General features: G+C 29.3%; 1 protein-coding gene across 1 annotated transcript in view; it reads right to left on the reverse strand.

The window, feature by feature from the left end:
• LOC117172911 (periodic tryptophan protein 2 homolog) overlaps positions 1–14,330 on the reverse strand; it is a 272,846-nt gene extending 258,516 nt beyond the window's left edge. Inside the window, exon 1 of the mRNA XM_033361205.1 lies at positions 14,169–14,330. Within this exon, the coding sequence (XP_033217096.1) occupies positions 14,169–14,186 (18 nt within the window). The 5' untranslated portion in view covers positions 14,187–14,330. The remainder of the gene's footprint in view (positions 1–14,168) is intronic.
• Between the last annotated feature and the right edge of the window lie 4,254 nt (positions 14,331–18,584).

The following is an 18,584-nucleotide window of genomic DNA, read 5'->3' on the forward strand; positions in this document are numbered from 1 at the left end:
GAAAATAGGCAACTTAGCTGACCCGAAGAACTACAGGCCAATAACTTGTCTGAACACGCTTTATAAGATATTCACAGCTATCCTAAATGATATGATTGTTCGAGCAATTGAACCTGTGTAGCAAGAAGTGTATGAACAACGAGGCTCAAAGAAAGGCGTAGCCGGATGTCGGGAGAATCTGCTCATCGATAGATGTGTCTGCAAAGATGCAGCATTCTACCAGCGTGACCTATCGATGGCCTGGATTGATTATCGGAAAGCTTTCGATTCTACATCCCATAGACTTATCATCTGTCTTTTGGAAATCTTAAAGGTTCATCCTCAAATACTTGGGTGCATAGAGAGATTGATGCCGCTTTGGAAAACCAGATTTACTATCTCATCTGGCACTAATCGTGTGACAAATAACAAGGTCACGTTTCAGAGAGGTGTCTTTCAGGGCGACACCATGAGCCCACTCCTCTTTTGCCTTACATTATTTCCACTATCTCTAGCACTTCGCCATTCCGACGGGTACTTGTGCGGCAAACCTGCAGATCGAAAGTACAAGGTCACTCATGTATTTTACATGGACGATCTATCTCGAGTACTCACTCCCGAAAGTCCAGATTAAGAAAGCACAAGAGAAAAACTTTCGTGAACAGCTCCTAGATAAGAGGATGCACGATATCTTCCATAGAAATGTGAAGGATCAGTCAATGTCTTGTGAGCTAACGTTTGCTTTCCTTAAATCGCCCGGATTGAAGTCTGGTACAGAGGGTTTCATTTTTGCATGCCAAGACGGTGTCATTTCCACCTTAACATACCGTCGCCACATTTTGAGCCAAGACATTCCCGATGATAGCTGCAGGGCGTGCCATGAACACCCCGAGCATTTAGCTCACATACTATCTAGTTGTCCAACACACGCGGGAACGACCTACATTCTAAGGCACAATGCGGCACTGAGAGTACTTTATTACCATCTCTGTCACTCCTAAGGCATTCACCTTAATATCGCTCCTCTAAATGCTCCTAGGGAAATTGAATCAATTGTCGAGAATGGAAAGTGCCGTATATACTGAAACTTTATATTCTCGACAATTGTTTCTGTTGCTCACTCGAGGCCTGACATGGTTCTTCTTGACTTCGAGAAGCGAACGAGGTATCGAGACCTTATAAGGGAGTTGCAACGATTGTACCCGGAATATTCTGTAAACTGATCGTCCTTAATATCGGCGCTCTTGGAGGTGCCAAGCTTTCACTTGCTAATAGCCTAAAAAGCATCCCCGCGTGTCAACAATGTGCTAGAACACTTGCGGGAAAAATGCAGAAGGCGGTTGTCCTTGGGTCGCTCCGTGTTCTTAGGGTCCACGAGGCTTTTGCTGGATCGTCGTAATGATTCCTTTACAGACTGTAACCACCTATCTCACGGTTGTGAGACGTGGTTATGGCTTAAATTTTATCGCGATTTCGCTGGAAGCGGGTGCAATTTTTCAGATTAGAACCCGCTCCCGGCGAAATCCTGCGGTTGTCCTTATGACAAATTTTTAATTATATATTTGTTGAAAATTCGTCATTTTGATTCACATTCCTTTGCTGAATTTCATATTTTTAAACTGTTTTAAACTAATATGTTAAAAATTTATATATTTTGTTGAAAATACGTGCCCCCGGTACAGTTTAACACACTTCTTATTGAGAAAGACACACCTGTGAGTTGTATGTGAATCTCAATTCGCTACTACAAAAAATAAATTTGAAGAAAATATTGAGATAATTATTTAGAAAATAAAAAACGTAATTCACTACACTTATGTATCGTATGTTATTTTATTATCTAAATAAAATCAATAATTTATACTTCATTTACAAACCACCTCGAGAATTAAAAGTAAATGTAATTCCGTTATTAGGAATTTGTTAAATACTGATTTTCTTTCAAATTAATTTAAATGAAATTTGAATTAATTAAACGTAAATATAATTTCGTTTTCAAAAAATGTTTAAACTCTCATTTTCTCAATACTGAATTGCTGACATTGAATTCTCAACTTAATAGGAAAAATAAATAAAGCGTTCGAAAATAAGTCAGAAGACGCAGAAAAAAGGGTTTAGGGATTCAGGTACTTAACGCCGGAGTTTGCAGTAGGATAAAAAACGCAGTAGAACTCCAGCAGAAGTTACTGCCTACTGCTTCCTCCAGCGACCGGAGGGAGCAGGAGCCGAAGTTTAAAACTCGAGTCCGGCAAGCAGGAGGAACTGACTGCCGAAGAGCAAGCAGCAGCCGAAGTACTGCTCGTTCCATCCCTACAGAGAGTCAGTTATCTGGTTTTGAATTACAAACCTTTTTATTATTGTATTAAAAATAAGCTTTTAAAAAATCCTATTAACACTACATGTATTACATTTTTAAAGAATTTTTTGTACAAGAAGCCCATTTTCAGAAAAAATGTTGGTTATCTAGTTCTATACCGCAACAATTCAGATTATGACCGAAATATGACAGGTAAGAGCGTGAGCTTACAATTAGTTGAGAGAAGCTGTTGTTTAACAATTATTTAAACGACTTTAATAATGGAATCCACATTTAACCCGTTCTTTCATAAATAGGCTCCATTACTTTGCGGAATCAACTTAAAATGTTTTGACCTGATTTAAACTTGGAGAAAAATTATAGGTTATTGTTCTAGAATTTAGTCCGAACTTCCAATGTCAATTCTTCAGTTCGTATAGCTGCTTATACCCAATAAATTTTTGAGATTTCCTTTTTTTATGGTCTATTGCTCCATTGCGCCTATTTTAAGAAAGCTCTAAACGTAGAATGAATGTCTAGGTAGAAGTAAGACGAAAATAACTAACATAAGAATTGCATATTATTACAGTTGAAAGTTTAATATATATAAAAAAAGAATCTAGAAAAGTGTGAAGACTTTATATTTTACAGAATTTTACAGAATATTAGAAAAAATATTACTTTTAGAAGCTTGGAAGAAATGAAACAATATATAATAAAGTTTCGCAAACCTGTTCAAGATTTAAAATATTCTTAATCTTTTAAAAACTTTTAATATTTGCAAAATCTTTTAATTTTATAATAGCGTTTCCTAAAATGTTTTTAAACGCTGAAAAATTGCCTTAAAATGTTCCAGATTTGTTTTATAATTTTGAAAAATCATTTGAAATGTTTTGAAGTATTTCTAAGTTTTTTCTCAGAATTCCTTCGTTAAAATAAAAAATAATTTCAACCTAAAAAAATAAAATTTACAACAAAATAATTCAATCTTTAACATAATAGTATAATTTCTAACCAAAAGAGGGGAATTCTGAACCAAAAATATAATAATAGACTGTTCATTTGAAAATAATTAACTTTCATCGAAAATATTTTGATTTTCTTTCTTGGTTCTATTAGTTGAATTCGCATTTAAGTGAAAAAAAAAACAAAAAAGTGGAAATTAGTTGAAAACAGAGGAAAAAATGAACTTTTTAAAAGAGGGACAAAGGGGAGAATAGGGGAAAGAATATTAAGTCTGTATTTAGAGGTTTCACTTATAAAATAAAATCACGTGACATTGAAAACTGCAATTTGTATCTTTCAAGAGCTTGTTCTTTCTTTATTTTTTAAATAAAAAGTTAAAAACAATTAAGGTAAACCGACCATTACTGAAACAACGTAAAAAGCATGTCCAATACTAGGACAATAATAAATATCGCTGAGTATCTTTTATAGTCTAACATGAATTATAAAATAAATTAAAAAAATTTTTTTTAATAAATTATAAAAGTAAAAATGTTCTATTATTTTCGAAGTTCTTTTAAATTTATTACTGCTATTTATTTTTGTCCTGACAAGTTATACATTTAGTAAAAAATAATCAAAAATATTCCTCGAAATGTTTGAATAAACTGCTGCAAAATTTGGCATTTTTTTCTATTTCAAAACTTTCCACATAACTTTTACAGCATTGTATTATTGAAATTTCCTACACTAAAAGAAAAAGTAATGTTTTTGTGCATTTTTAATACGTTTAAGAATAAAATTCATAACTTTATTAACGATTTTATTCGATAAGTTATGAATATTTTACTGTCCCGCCTTTGAACAAATTTTTGGTGAAGTTGCCTTACTGAGACGGTCACTTTCGCCGTGTTTTTAATTAAATTTCGCCGTTCAATTGATTATTTATTCTAAAAAAGTTTTTCAAGGTAGTTTATTGAAACCTCCAATTCTAACCTCAAAGTTTTCAAACTGCTTAGGTAAGTAATGTAATATCGTATCTCATAAATTTAATTTTTCAATAAAAATGAGTAAGTATGCATTAAAATTTAATATTACAGATTTATATGAAATACTAATAAGATTAATATTATCGATTGACTTTTTAAGATAAATTGAGTAAATTAACTTTTCTGTTGAAAATTTATATTTTCAAAATAAAAATATAATTGTTTTGAAGAAAACTCATCTTTTTGACTTGAAAAGTCAACATTTTGGTTATTTTTTTTTTTTTTGCTTTTTGACTGAAAAATGCTTTTTGATTAACATTTGAACTAGTTTCTTGAAAATTCGTATTTTTGGTTTAAAAACGTAAATTGTGGTTGAAAATTAATCTGTTTAGGTTGAGGCTTCTGCAGTTTGATTGGAATTTCGTTTTTCTTTTAAATTAATTCGACTACTCTTCATATGTAATTAAAATCTTTTTTAGTTGAAATATCAACTATTCCATTTTTTTTATCAGAATTTAACTTTTTGGGTTAACCTAATACTTCAATTTTCTAACAAATTCTTGAATTTAAAAATAAAAGACTAATTTCTACCAAAAAAGATTAATTCTTATCGTAAAATGTAATAGTTGATATTTTAAACAAAAAAGGTTTTAATTATAAATTAAACATGACATGATTTTTTAACCAAATAAAATTTTTTACTAGAAAAAAGAAAAATATTTCAACCAAATTGTTGAGCTTTCTACCATAATAATATCATTTTTAAAAAAACAGTTGCATTTTTCCAAAAAAAATTTAATTTGCAATTAGAATGATAAATTTTTGCACCAAAAAGACGAATTTTCAACAAAATAGTTGAAATATTAATCAAAACTGATTTTTCACTCAAAAAAATTTTTAACTAAATAATAAAATTTGTAACCAGAAAATAATTTAAATTTTTTCAATAATTTTTTCCATTTATTATTAACTTGAATTAAAATGAATTTTAATACAAAATTTACTACCAAACAGTTTAATTTACAAGTAAATCGATAATATTAATCTATAATATTAAATTTTAATGCATACTTACTAATTTTATTAAAAAATTAAATTTATGAGATATTATTAAATTACTTACCTAAGCAGCTGGCTTTGTGATTAGAATTAGAAGTTTTAATAAACTACTTTGAACAACTTTTTTAGAATAAATAATTAAACGGTAATCCCAATCCATTCTTGCTTTTTAATGTATTCTGTAATAAGTTATAAGAAAAGTGTGCCATTTTATTTTGATAAACACCATTGGATGTTCCTTGTCCCAGTATTGGCAGAGATGAGGTGGAAGATTGCCGAGCTAATGGAATAAGAGAATGTGAAAAAACTGCGCTGATCACTGCGCCCTCTTGGCAGATTGCCTAAGACTTACTTTGAAGGCGCGACTTGCGCGTAGGTAAATGACGAAAGTTAACAATTTCTGAAATGATTTACCAATTAAGTTTCTGCTCAATTCGTTACCACAGATATCTTTGTTGCCGATCTGAAAGTTTTGGAAGACTTCGGTGTTCGTCTATTTATGTCTCGATCCCCATTAGGCCCATTAGAAAGAAATGAAAGAAATTGGCGATTTTTATGTTTCGCGTTATTCTTAATTTCATGCACGAGTCGATTTTGAGGTTATGTTTTTCAGGTGTATATAATATGGATATTATTACTATCATGTATATTATAGCTATAAAATATTATATTAATATTAATGACTATTCGACTATCTTTTAATAGAAATAGTTCAACTTTCAACTAAAACAATCATTTTTCTGCAAAAAAAATTGTTGTATAAAATACATAAATTAAAAGAAAAATTGTTGAAATTTTTTTCAACAAAATAGCTAAATTTTTTGACAAAAATTTAAATTTTTATCCAAAAGGCAAACAAAAATTTTCTACAAAATAGTTAAATTTTCAGAAAACAAATTTTTTCAACTAAATTGATAAATCATCAACCAAAAAAAAACAACTAAATTTTTAAAGAAGCAGTTCCACTTTCAACCTGAAAAGTTGAAAATAATTAGAATTCTTTGAAATTGCTTTGAATTATTGAAATTAATTGAAAATGTTTGGAATGTTTTAAAACATCCTCAAATATTTAAAATCCTTAAAAATCTTTTGAAATTTTTAAAAGATTCAGATTGAAATGTAGAAAAAAGAAAAATTTCAAAACGTTAAATATTGAAATGTTTGTAGATTAGATTTTTGAAAATGGAATCAATACAAATTCAATACTTTCGAAATCCCCAAATCCCCAAATTCCCCAACTGAAAAACGTAAGTTTAAATTTTAAACGCTTTGAATGAATTCATGATTGTTATTTTTTTATAAATAAACTTTCAAGTTTACAATTCAAAATTTGAAGACTTGAATCCCACCGAGAGGGAAATTATTCTTATTGAATGGTTGAAAATGTTTGAAAATTAGATTTCGAAAGCTTTGAATTTTTATTGATCCCATTTTCAAAACTCTAATCTACAAGCATTTCAATGTTTAACGTTTTGGAACTTTTCTCTTTTTTAAATTTCAATCTGAAGCTTTACACAATTTCCAGAGATTTCAACAAATTTTTAAGGATTTTAAATATTTGATAATGTTTCAAAAGATGTCAAGGAGTTTTCAATTTGTTTTTATAATTTAAAGGAATTTCAAAGAATTAAAAAAATTTTAGAAGGGTTATTTTTAAAAATTCAAAAGTACTTTAGAAATCCTTTTAAAAAGTTACAGGTATTTCAAAATATTTTAAAGGATTTTACAAATTTGAGAGAATTTTAAAAGATTCCAAGGAATTTTCAATTGATTACAGTAATTTAATATGAGATTTTAAAGGATTTGATATATTTCATGGTATTTTAAAAATTTCAATATATTTTCAAGAGCTTTAAAAAATTTCAAAGAGATTTCAAAAGATTTTAAATATTTGAGGATATTTTATAAGATGTCAAGGAATTTTCAACTTATTTTCATAAATTTTAAATTAAAAAAATTTTAGGATTGTTATTTTAAAAAATTCAAAAGTATTTAAAAAAACTTTTTAAAAAAAGTTTAAGGTGTGTCAAAATATTTTAAAGGAATTGCAATGTTTGAGAGTATTTAAAAATGTTCCAAGGAATTTTTAATTGTTTGCGTTAATTTAATATGAGATTTGTTTTAAATATGCATACAATTTAATATATTTATGTATATTAATTGCTATTAACAGGGGGAATAGGCCCAGTTTGCCCCTGGATATTAATGATTTAATAGAAAAAGTTAGATATGAAAAAAATAAGATATGTATGTTCGTTTTTTATTCTTGTAGTTGATTTTTTCAGTTTTCAAGAATTTTGCTAGTCACTTAAAAAAAAAGACTGTTTAAGTTAACAGTCTGTAATTAAGTCAATTAATAAATATTACGAATTTACCGCAACATAAATTTTGTAAATAAAAATTTTCAATTAAGTAATTTTATTTCATAATCAAATGTTTTCCAACTGTTTCTAAACATTATTGATTAAAAAGAAAATTTTAATTGCAAATGGGTTTTTTAATATTTTAAATAAAAAAATTAATTTTTGACCAAATATTTGAATTTTCAATACAAAAAAGGAATTTTCATACAAGCTTTATTATTTACCAAAAAACAGCTAGTTTAACAAATGAGTATTTGAATTTTAAACAAACAAAAAAACACACATTTCCAATAAGGATTTTAAATTTCCACCATTTATTGACATGGCTTACTAAAATAATTATTAAGACTTTGATTAATAGTCTTTGAAATTAATCTTTCAATTAAAAAAAATACTGTCATTATTTGCAAGATTACATAATTTTTCCATTTTTTCCACAAAATTTAAAAAAATGCAATGACCCTGCCAAGTCTTCCAGGTTTTGTGTGAAAGAAATAATTAACTTACGTTATATCCCATTTGATTTTTAAATCGACATTCATACCTTTCGTAACACAAAAGTTATAATTAGCCTTTCGACTGAACTGTACTACAATAAATTTTTCAATTTTACTAAACAAAAAAAACTTTAAACAAATTATTTTAAAAAATCGGTTTTGAAAGATTTCGAATTACATTCTTGGAAACTTTATTAAAACTTTGAAAGGTTTCAAGAGAATGAAAAAATATTCTTAAGATTATTATAAAATTTAAAAAGATATTAAAATTTTTTAAACATTTCTATAAATTCCGCGAAAAAAATTGGAATATTTTAAGACAAATTTTTTAATTTTTTAATATTTTAAAAATTTTTTTTAAAAATTCGCCTCCGCTTCAGACGTTTAGAAATTTTAGAAGATTTTGAGCGATTAAAAAATATATATATTTCCGAAAATTTGCCAAATATTTTTTTAAAACAACTTACATTTGTAATACAAAAAATGAATTTTCTACCAAGATTAATTTTCAAGCATTAAAAAGACAAATTAAATAGTTCAATTTTCAACACAAAAACAACGGATTTAAAAAAAGTTTAATTTTTTATAAAAAGAAGAATTTTTAACCTAGAAAATTAATTTTCTGATAAAAAACAACAAACTTGAAAAAAAAATCTTCAAATTGTCAACCAAAAAATAAATTTGTTACTGAAAAAGATCAATTTTGAAGCATAAATAAAATAGTTAAATTTTCAATTAAAAATCAACAAATTTCCAAACAGAGTTAAATTTTTAATGAAAAAGATGATTTTTTAACCGAGAAGATCAATTTTCTACCAATAAACAATGGATTCAAAAAATATATAGTAATCTTCAAACACCAAAAAAGTATTCATTTTCAATAAAAATGTTTGTTATTTTCCACCATTTTTTTTCGTCGTTATGTACCAAAAGAATGATTAAAATTTTCATTAATAGACTCTTAAATTAATCTTTAAATACCCAAAAACAGTAACTTTTTCAAAATGTTTAATTGTGTATAATTTTAAAAATTCTCTTAAGATCTTTCAGATTCTTTTATGTAAACTTTTTAATTAAAGCATCCGTAATTTACCAAGCCAGTTTACGATCTAGAATATAGACCATTCCATATATGCGAGATTACCCACTCTGATCTTCTCTACCGACAATGTCAAGCTGGAAAAATGCCGCCCTGTTTGACCGCTCAAGTAGAACCGTCTATCATATATCTCAGTTCGTAAACTAGCCTGAGCAATTGGGGGCGCTTTATTTTAGTTCGTAAAACCCTCACGTAATAGGTGGCGCTGGCGAAAATCGTTCGAAATTAAATACATGGGATCGGAAATCTCCCACCTCATCTCTGGTATTGGCTTCTTTAAAATTCGTGTTCCACTAATGGGCAATCTGACTAGCTTAAAAAATACTCATTTATATTGATTAACTATAAAATTAATCATGTATTTTCTGTTCTAATCGACTAAATAATATATGATTCACATATTATAACGGTTTTTGTACCCAAAATTCCAATACCCCTTTTAAAATTGTGTTTATGTGGGTTAGCTTTTCCTAACTGTCCCAGTAATAGTAGGTAACTTAGAAAAATTGAAAAAGTGGACTAGGTATAGTATTTTTAATTTTCAATTTCTAAGTTTTCTATACGAATTTTTCAGTAAAATTTTCTTAACTTAATACTGTATTGTGTTTTTCAACCATATTTATTGCGTTTTTTAAAACAGAAAAACGTTTTTGAAATATATTGTTCTATTAGTGCTGTTATATTGATATCATTTTAAATTTTTATTTACAATGCTAATGAATATCGTTTTTTAGGAATGTTTTTGTTTATACTATCGGCGCGACTGTAATTTTAATTAAAAATTCGAATTAAAGTTTTTAATTTTGTAACCTAAAAATTATTCCTACTAGAATGTTTTCTATATCAAATTATAACTTAATAAATTAATAAAATAATTAATAAACAATTTGAAGCAATATTACATTAAACCTAATGACATTAATCTTCATGCTGTTATTTATAATCCTGTAACCTTCAAAGTAATACATTTGTAAAGAAAATATAGTTTTTAATGGAAGCACCAATTTAGTACAAGTTTCTGAAGTTATTGTTTTACATAGAATCGACTGGTGCAGTTATCTTCTAATTTAGAATCAATATTGATTAATGTGTATAAAATTATTTAATGAAAAATTGCTATAAGAAAATGAAGATATAATACATTTTTCTTTATCAGTTAAAAAATTTATTTTATATTATTTTTACTTATTGTGCATTAATCTGGGAAATATGAGTTCGAAAATTAATATTTAATTAATTACAGAATTAGCATTACAGTTAATTTATGTGGCAAAGCTTTAATATTGTTACTAATTTCACAAATAAAATAAGGATGAGAATTTGAAAATATTCCTGTTTTATATCAAATTTTATTTTGTAAATCATGCAAAATCCCTGCTTCTACTTTACCAATATTTTGAGAAAACACTAAAACAGGTAGTTTGTGCATATATTGTTCCCTCACTCCGCCGCATCTAGGAGTATAATATCTTAGGTCACGGGACCAAAACTGGTCCTTGATTTTTCTCCCCCAACTTACGTCTAAATGAAATGAGTATCGCTCTGAAAGTTTTGAAAATGAAAGAGGAAGCAATAAAGTGCATGTCCCTGCTTTGTTCTGGTGGAAATTTTAAAGAAAAAAAATGTTCGAAGAAAATAAAACTGGAAGCTATGTCGGTACTTTTCTTTCCCAAATCACGCCCGTAAAAAGGTGTCTCTGGTCGTAACTAATAAGAATTGTAAAGTTTTTTTTAAATTACTAATTTGGAGAAATACCGTCCGTGCGAAGCGTGTAAGCAATTTCGCAATGTTGTCAATGGGTTAGTTATGAGGTTTATATTTATCAAAGTGGGACAAACCAAATAAAATCGCTCGCGAACATTATACACCAATAATGCAAAAACTAATGCTTGCACTTGAAATGCAAATAAACAAATTTGGTCTGACATACGTATCAGCTGTGTCGGAGCAGCACTATCGCAGCGAGTAGGCAACTTCAAACTTCTACGGGTCTGTGGGTAATACATATTGCATAATTATCGACAGAGAAAAATATAAGCCAAAATTCCGCGTAAAGCCTAAATACGTCGCTCGATATTTCTTATTTTCATAAATAAACTTTTTTCTTCTTCCAACCCTGCCTTGTCACGAACGGTCCATTAATATTTATTAATATTTTCCAAAAAAATTTCAGCGTTATTTAAACTTTTATTTTTGAACATGGGTGAAAAAAATGGCTCTCAGGAACATATCTGGAGTCATTATTTTTTCCAACAAGATGGTTAGAGAAAAACATTGTGCGTTGTTTAGTGGCCATTTGTGCAACTATTTACGTGTCAGTATGGCGCTTTTGAAACTAATCACATGTCACCAGCTAACACCATTTGGTAAAGGGCTATGTAACGCTCACTATTCAGGGCTCGTTGCAAACTCATAACATGGTAATTTCGAATAAACTGTTTTACTATCCAAAAACGCATTTTAAGATTTTTATAATCCTTCAGAAAGTGTAATCATATACTAAATTAAACTAAAATAAATAATAATTAAATTACAAATATGTACATGTTAGGAAGATGATATTTTATAACTTTAAATAAATAGTCCTTTCTCTGATCAATTTTGATTTAAATCTCGACCAGCTTTAACTATCTCAACGAGACGACTAGAGTTTAAATCTCAATACACATAAGGGCAAACACAATCTATAAGAGTCGTAGTGTTACATAGTTGAATATTGATTGACCCCGCAACAAATTACATTGAAAAAAGGTTTCGGTGGATTTTTCTAAATTTTGGATATGTTGTAGATCATGACATCCCCGATAAAAAGTGCTAATGGCAAAAAGTAAAAAAAAATTGACAGTTTTTTGTTCGTATCGCATCAAAGGTCGCTTTTCGTGCACGCTACAGTAGACATACCGAAACTTGAGCACTGTTTGGCGCCACGCTCAGGGATCATGCCCAACTGCGTGACTCATTGATATTTTGTACTTTAGGACCCCCTGATCAATAATATATGTGTCTGAAGGTCGAGAGAAGAATAATTTTTCGTTGGTGTTGCGTCCAAAGCCGCTTTTTGTGCATGCTAAAGGAGACATACCGACACTCGACAAATGTTTGGCCTCACGGTCAGGGCTCATTCCCAATTCTGTGCTTCTTTGAAGTTTTGTAGTTTAGGACCCTCTGATCGATAATGTACATATCTGAACAATGTACATGTGCCAACCAGTCCTCTAGTGTCGGTATATCTCTGTTAGCATACATGAAAAGCGACTTAAGACGTAGCACCGAAGAAAAAATATCCTTCTCTCGACCATCAGACACGTATATTATTGATCAGGGTTCCTAAACTACGAAATATCAAAGGGGTACAGAGCTGGGCATGATTCCTGAGCGTGGCGCCAAACCGTCTTCCAGTTTCGGTATGTCTCCTCTAGCGTGCACGAAAAGCGACCTTTGATGTGATACAAACGAAAAACTGTCCATTTTTTTACTTTCTGGCATAAGAACTCTTTATTGGGGGTGTCATGATCAAGAACATATCCAACATTTAGAAAAATCCAGCAAGACCCTTTTTCAAAGTATTTTGTGCGGGGTCCTTTCTGAATTATTTTAGAAATATTTAGAAAAGACTAAAATTCTTTAAAAACACAATTTTGTAAAATTTCCATAATCTAACGAACAAATAACATTCAGTTTTTTGAAGCCCTAAAATATGAGTTTTACCGAGTGGAAACAAAACTTCAGGGACAGACTTTTAAGCATAATTACATATTTAAAACTGAAGGGGTCGCGGTTTAATCCTGTTAACTGATATTTCAGAAATTTAACAAGGCGAAGGAAAATCATTGTTATTTTTGAAATTTTAAATATTTTTTCTAACTAAAATTTTGTTTGTTCATTTACTAGAAACAAATAATATACGTTAATTTAATAACATTTCAATCAAAAGTGAACATTATAACAATTAAAAGATGTTCATATGTTATCTACAAAGGTTCCAGCGGTATAAACCTGTTATCTGCAGTGTTCTACCGCTGGTTTTCTATTGCTTTTCCTGAGCTCAAATGTTTTGCTTTGTTTTCCAAGCTGCGGGCAATTTTATATGTCAAAATGGTTAGAATCGTAAGCCGAACATAGATGTGCTTGCAAAAATTTTAAATAGTATCTTACAAAAATTTGCTGAGTGTTAGTAATCGAAACGCGTCGCTCACGTTCGTCTTTATAGCGATCATTAGACGACAACACCAAAGTGAACGTGAAAGTACACAAAAAATGTTTCGATACACACATACACGTACAAATTTTACTCCCTTTCAATTCAGCACATTTCGCTCCTTTTATTTACGGTTTTTCGAATAATAATTAGGTAAAAGATTTTTAAACAAAGCATCGGTCATTTTACGATGTCAGCATTAATTTCCACAGAGATATCTGAGAAGAAAAACAAATTGTTGCATTTTTTTCATATTTTTGTCATGCATAATATTTGAACGCTAATATTTTACGATAAAGAGATTTATTCTGGTGTACAATGCTAATAGTTTAAGCAAATTTCGTGCTTTTGGAGTGCGTTCTAATGTTTCAAACAAAAATGGTGTTTTTAATTTATTTCAGGTTACGTTTGGCAGCTCCGATCAGCTTCTAAAACCGAATTTCTCTTAAATGAGTACTAAGTGATATATATTGATATTTAGGTATTTTCACTTAGTACTCGTTTCAGAGAACTTCGGTTTGTTTTTCCCTCAGCAAGTGCAACACACACACATTTTGTGATATATATATAAATTGTCACTTCTTTTTTCTAGTTCTGTTCCTACCTACGTAACTTTAACATAAACAAGCCCCTATAAGTTATTCCTCTGATATACAATATGAATAGAATGATGTGGGATTCCAGGTAATTTGCGGATCTAATAAGTTTTCTATCATGTAATTACATTTAAGGTATTATCTCACCTGAAATGTATACTTCATTTTTGAAAAAAAAAAAAACCAATAACTGTTTACAGCTAAGGACGAACAAAGAATAATGTTGTTATATTTTGTTGATCAAATTAAACACGTGTGCAAAATATTCGTAATCCGTGCACTGCTCCTAACGATGACCCGGTGCACTCATCCATGATTGAAGAATATAGGTCTAGCCACACGCAACTAAAAAAAAGTTAACCAATGAGAAGCAACTCCACCACAAACAGCCATACTGGAAAAGGGAGCGCGCGAAATGATGTATATTTGAAATGTAGTAAATGCCATAAGCGAAGATATCAAGCAAAAGTTGTTAAAACCAAAGATATTAAGTCCTAGATACGGCATAAGTTAGTGGTGGGACAGCCGATATATATATATATATATACATATATATATGTATGTATATATATATATCTAACTACATTTTCGACTATATCGAGGTGCTGCCCTCTTCAACTTTTCACCGTTTCTATGGCAACCGCGTCCTCCAAGCACGTCAGCGGGCGAGGTGGGGCCGGGGCGCACACCGAAAGTTGTTGAATTCCAAACCGATCGTGATTTTCTGTTTCTCGTTCTCGCGTATGCCTTCGCTACACTATAACAATCTTTGCTATAGTTGAGTCGGTTGGCTGTCTCTGTACGGCATGTACGCTAAAAATATTATGAACACTGATTTACCTAATTATATTCAAATTAAAGAGAGCCTAAAAATATTCTATTTATTATTATTTTAAATTTTCGAGACAATAAATAAATGTAAAAAATTCTTTTCGTACTTTAGAATTTTAGTCAAATTTCTATAATTATTTTAAAAAACTAAACTTAAAATTTAAAGGAAATTAAGATAAATTAAAAAATTAAATAAAATTTATTTAAATTCTAAATTACATCAAATTTAGTTGAATTTAAAATTTAAATAAAATCTAGCTTAATTCAAAATTTAAATGAAATTTAGGTGAATTTAAGAATTAAATAAAGTTTAGTTAAATTAAATTAATTTCTCGTCTGGTTTCTTATCAAAGAGAAATTTTCTATATACTATGTAAATGAGTTTTTAAACAATTCTATTCGTACTTTAAGATTCATTGTAGTGCAATTTTAAAAATTATTTTGTAAAACTAAATTTAGAGATTGAACGGACCGACAACTATAATTTTGTGATTTTGAACTCTCTTTTGTTAAAGTTCTTTTGTCTTTAACAAACACATTCGCATCACATATCTCGTGCTTCGCACTCGATTTTGTCCAACATGTCAACTTTTCTACATTATACACAACACTTTTCTATCAATTATAATACATTTTTTATGTAACTCTGCCTGGGATTACTCCTTAAAAATTGCAAAATAAAAAGCAAATTGTATTTATCATGATTATTTTTGTATTTGTTTCTTATTTTGTTTTAAATTGTATTCTAAGCTTCTCTAAAACATGTATCATTTCAATAAATGTATATCATTAAAATTCATAATATGCATAAAAATTGAATCATACTCATTCTTATTTCCTTGTTTATATAATTTTTTATTTTTAATATTGTTTTTTACGATTAAATAAAAGCTACTGCGCGTCTGCATAGGATTTTCTATGCTTTTTTCAAAAAGTTAATTTTTGCATTTTTTATCTTATGTTTTACGATTAAAAGAAAATCTACTCGTCCTATCGAAAAATAATTAATAATAAATTTATAGATCTTTTTAGGCGAACAACTTGCCTGGTTATTTAAGTTCATACCTTGTGTCGTTTTTTCAAACAAATTTAATATTTTTATTTTAAGTGTTATTTTTTACGGCTAAAGCAAAAACTACGTGTTCTATCAAAAATTATAGCTCTTTTTGGAGGAAAAATTCTTGTCTCATTTTTTTTCGTAGTTTATATCGAATTGGGAATGTTGAACTTTACGACCAAATTAAAAAAGTTGTTATCATAGTCCTGTAGGGCTTTCAAAAAGCAAAGTTTTTCTTCTCTTGACTTTTTTTCATGTAATGCGTTGTTTGGCCTAAAATGTTCATTTTAGTGTTTTATTTTGGATTTTGAAAATGCTCTAATTCTGACAATTTGTTTTTTATAGAAAAAAGTTAGAAGAATAAATTGTTTAAGTTTTGAAGTACTATGAACAACCGTGCATAGAATTTTTATATCTTGAAAAAATGTGGTTTGGAAATTATTTTGTACGATCAAATTTGCAATTTTCAACTTTTTGACCAAATTAAAAAATTTGTTATCATAATCTTGTAGGGCTTTCAAAAAGCAACGTTTTTCTTTTCTGGACTTTTTTTCGCATCATGTGTTGTTTGGCCTAAATTTTTCATTTTAGTTTGCTTTTTTGGATTTTGAAAATGCTATAACTCTAGTAATTTTTGATTTTTCGAAAAAAGTCATGAGAATAAATTGTTAATAAATTGATAAATTGGTAAATAAAAAAACGTACAGAGAATTTTTGAATTTTTAAAAAAGTGATCTCGAAAATATTCAAAATGTGCCCACTTTTTGAATTTTGATCCAAAATGGCTGGCTAACGAACTTGACCTTTAGTTTAGGACAATAAAAGAGTGTACCAAAGGGCAATCTAATAGATTACTTTTTAAAAAAGTTATCATGTTCACAGGCATACAGACATACATACAGACATAGACACATTCGTAAAAACCTGTTTTTCGGATTCAGGGGGTCTCAAAACGTGGAATTTGACTAAAACTGGGGGGGCGGGGGTCGAATTTTACACAAATCTAATACCTTCTCTGATGAGAATGTAAAAACATAAATTGTGATGAGAATGCGCTCAGGCGGCGGGCTGATTTTTTATTGTTAATATCGTGTTTCACAATTTAAACACAAAATACAGATGCTATCAAAAAGTTATCTGTTACAAAATTGTAGAGCTTTTTGAAATGCACAATTTTTGTTCGGTCATATTTTTATCCATCTTGCACATTTTAACCGCAAAATGTAATTTTTTATTTTTCATCCTTTTTTTATTCTGTCAAAATTTGAATGTTCAATTTCAAAAAATCAAAAAGGTGTTTAAACAATCTTGCAGGGCATTGGAAAAGAAACATGTTTCTTCTCTTGACTTTTTCATATCATGCGTTATTTGGCTTCAAATGTTTATATCCATGTGTTTTTTGAAATTTCTAAATGCTATAACTGTGGTAAATTTTGGTTTTATGAAAAAAGTCATTGGGATAAATGGTTCGTCTGCTTAAATGCTATGAATATCCGTACAGATAATTTTTAAATTTTAAAAAAAGTAGTCTCAAAAATTTTCAAAATACGCTCATTTTTTGAATTTTCATCCCAAATGGCTGGCTAACGGACTTGACCGTTATTTTAGGACACTCAAATAGTATACCAAAGGCCAATCCAATCTGTCAATTATTTCGAAATTTATCGTGCTGACAAACTAAAAATCTACGGACACACACACACACAGTAAGCCAGACACATTCGTAAAAACCTGTTTTTCAGATTCAGGGGGTCTCAAAACGTGGACATTTGACAAAAGCGGGGGGGGGGGGGGCAGATTTTACACAAATCTAATACCTTCTCTTGATGAGAACATAAAAACATAAGTTGTGATGAGAATGTGCCCCACGCAGCGGGCTGATTTGTTATTGTTAATACAGTTTTTCACGATTAAAACACAAGCTACGCATGCTATCAAAAAGTCATAGAAATAAATTTGTAGATCTTTTAAAACTGCATCATTTTTGTATTTACAACTTTTTACCTATTTTGCACAGTTTAACCGCAAAATTTAATTTTTTATTCTTTTTTTATTTTATCAGAATTTGAATTTTTTAAGAAAAATCAAAAAGTTGTTATGACAATCGTGTAGGGCATTGAAAAAGAAATATTTTTTCACCTCTTGACTTTTGTTCATATCCTGCGTTATTTGGCCTAAAATGTTGATATTCGTGTGTTTTTTTGAATATTGTAAATGCTATAACTCTGGTAAATTTTTGTTTTATAGAAAAAAGTCAAAAGGATAAATTGTTCGTCTAATTGAATACTATGAATATCCCTACAGGCAATATTTGAATTTTAAAAAAAGGGGTCTCAAAAATGTTCAAAATACGCTCACTTTTTGAATTTTCACCCAAAATGGTTGGCTAACGAACTTGACCTTTATTTTAGGACACTAAAATAGTATACCAAAGGCCAATCCAATCAGTCAATTCTTTAGAAAGTCATCGTGTGACAAACTACAAAATCTACAGAAATGCACAGAAACACGCGCAGCCAGACGGACACACGATTCGCAGAAACCTGTTTTTCGGATTCAGGGGGCCTCAAAACGTGGATATTTGACAAAAACGAAGGTGGTCAAATTTTACACAAATCTAATACCTTCTCTTAATGAGAATGTAACAATAATGTCCGTGTTTATTGTCGTTCATA

Source organism: Belonocnema kinseyi, chromosome 5, assembly GCF_010883055.1.
Source record: "Belonocnema kinseyi isolate 2016_QV_RU_SX_M_011 chromosome 5, B_treatae_v1, whole genome shotgun sequence".
Taxonomy (NCBI): Eukaryota; Metazoa; Arthropoda; class Insecta; order Hymenoptera; family Cynipidae; genus Belonocnema; species Belonocnema kinseyi.